The 1,021-nt window shown below is 44.4% G+C and overlaps 1 protein-coding gene across 1 annotated transcript in view; it reads left to right on the top strand.

The window, feature by feature from the left end:
* Positions 1–1,021, top strand: part of LOC107125822 (cytochrome P450 3A19-like) — a gene marked incomplete at its 5' end in the record, with an annotated part of 19,659 nt that extends 18,638 nt beyond the window's left edge. The window contains one exon of the mRNA XM_015429283.1: positions 674–1,021. Within this exon, the coding sequence (XP_015284769.1) occupies positions 674–769 (96 nt within the window). The remainder of the gene's footprint in view (positions 1–673) is intronic.

Raw genomic sequence — 1,021 nt, 5'->3', positions numbered from 1 at the left:
TGTATCCAAGCAATTATTACAAACAGAATACCCACCCTCATGCTAAAACAAAACTGAAACTTTTTTATTTTCTTCTGACAATCGCACCTCCTAAAGGAAGAAATGCATCTTGTTCTTGCATTGGAGAGTTCAGTTTGTAACCTAGGACTTACTTGTCCTCAGTGCACAGAAATTAGATCAATCTGATACCATATATATATATATATTAGAAATGATTTGGAAAACATTTGAACACCTTGGCTTAAAATATTTTATTAATCATGTTAAAATAAAACGTTCCATAATCAATCTTTTCTTTTCTTTTTTCAATTTTTCCAATTTTTCGGGAAAAAACAAAAAGGCTTCCGGGAAAAAAATGATTTTTTCCCGAATTTTTCAGGTTTTTTCCCGGGCCTTCACATCTCTAGGGACAACGCTCTGGTTTTGGGACAAAACTCTATGCCTACATTGTTGCATTCGTTTCTGGCTTCTTCCCGCTCCCGCTCCCCCGTCCGCTCATCCAACGGCAACCCCAGCATCGACCCATTTTCAGTGCTCTGGATAATCTACGTGCATTTGTGTGAAAAGAGGCAGATGTAGCAAATAAAGAGGGAATGGGTTAAACACAGGCATGCCCCGGTATTGCTGATATCACTAACTGACTTCCCCTCCTCCTCCCCTGTGAATGTCAAAGGTCCCCCTGGAACTGGACACCAGAGGCTTCATGCAGCCGAAAAAGCCCATTGTGCTGAAGATGGTCCCCAGAGTCCGCGCCGAACCGGAGGAATAGATGAATCAGAAGCGCCTCAGATGCTGCTGCCACCAGCTCCCAATTCCATGACTCTTGGCCCTCGCCTCACGTGGGAGTCGTAGCGGAGCTGAAACAGAAGAAGTTGCAGATTTACCCCATCAAGATCTGGCTCTGCTTACTGCGCCGGACTTTCTAGACTTTTTATTTTTGCCCGGATGGTCTCTTTCAGCACCCAAGAGCCAGCGTGGTGTAGTGGTTAAGAGCGGTGGGCTCCAATCTCCTCCACATGAA

Source organism: Gekko japonicus, unplaced genomic scaffold (assembly GCF_001447785.1).
Source record: "Gekko japonicus isolate JY-2015 unplaced genomic scaffold, Gekko_japonicus_V1.1 scaffold4178, whole genome shotgun sequence".
In the NCBI taxonomy this organism is placed as follows: Eukaryota; Metazoa; Chordata; class Lepidosauria; order Squamata; family Gekkonidae; genus Gekko; species Gekko japonicus.
The sequence above is the reverse complement of the archived record's forward strand: the minus strand, read 5'-3'. Positions and strand labels throughout refer to the sequence as shown.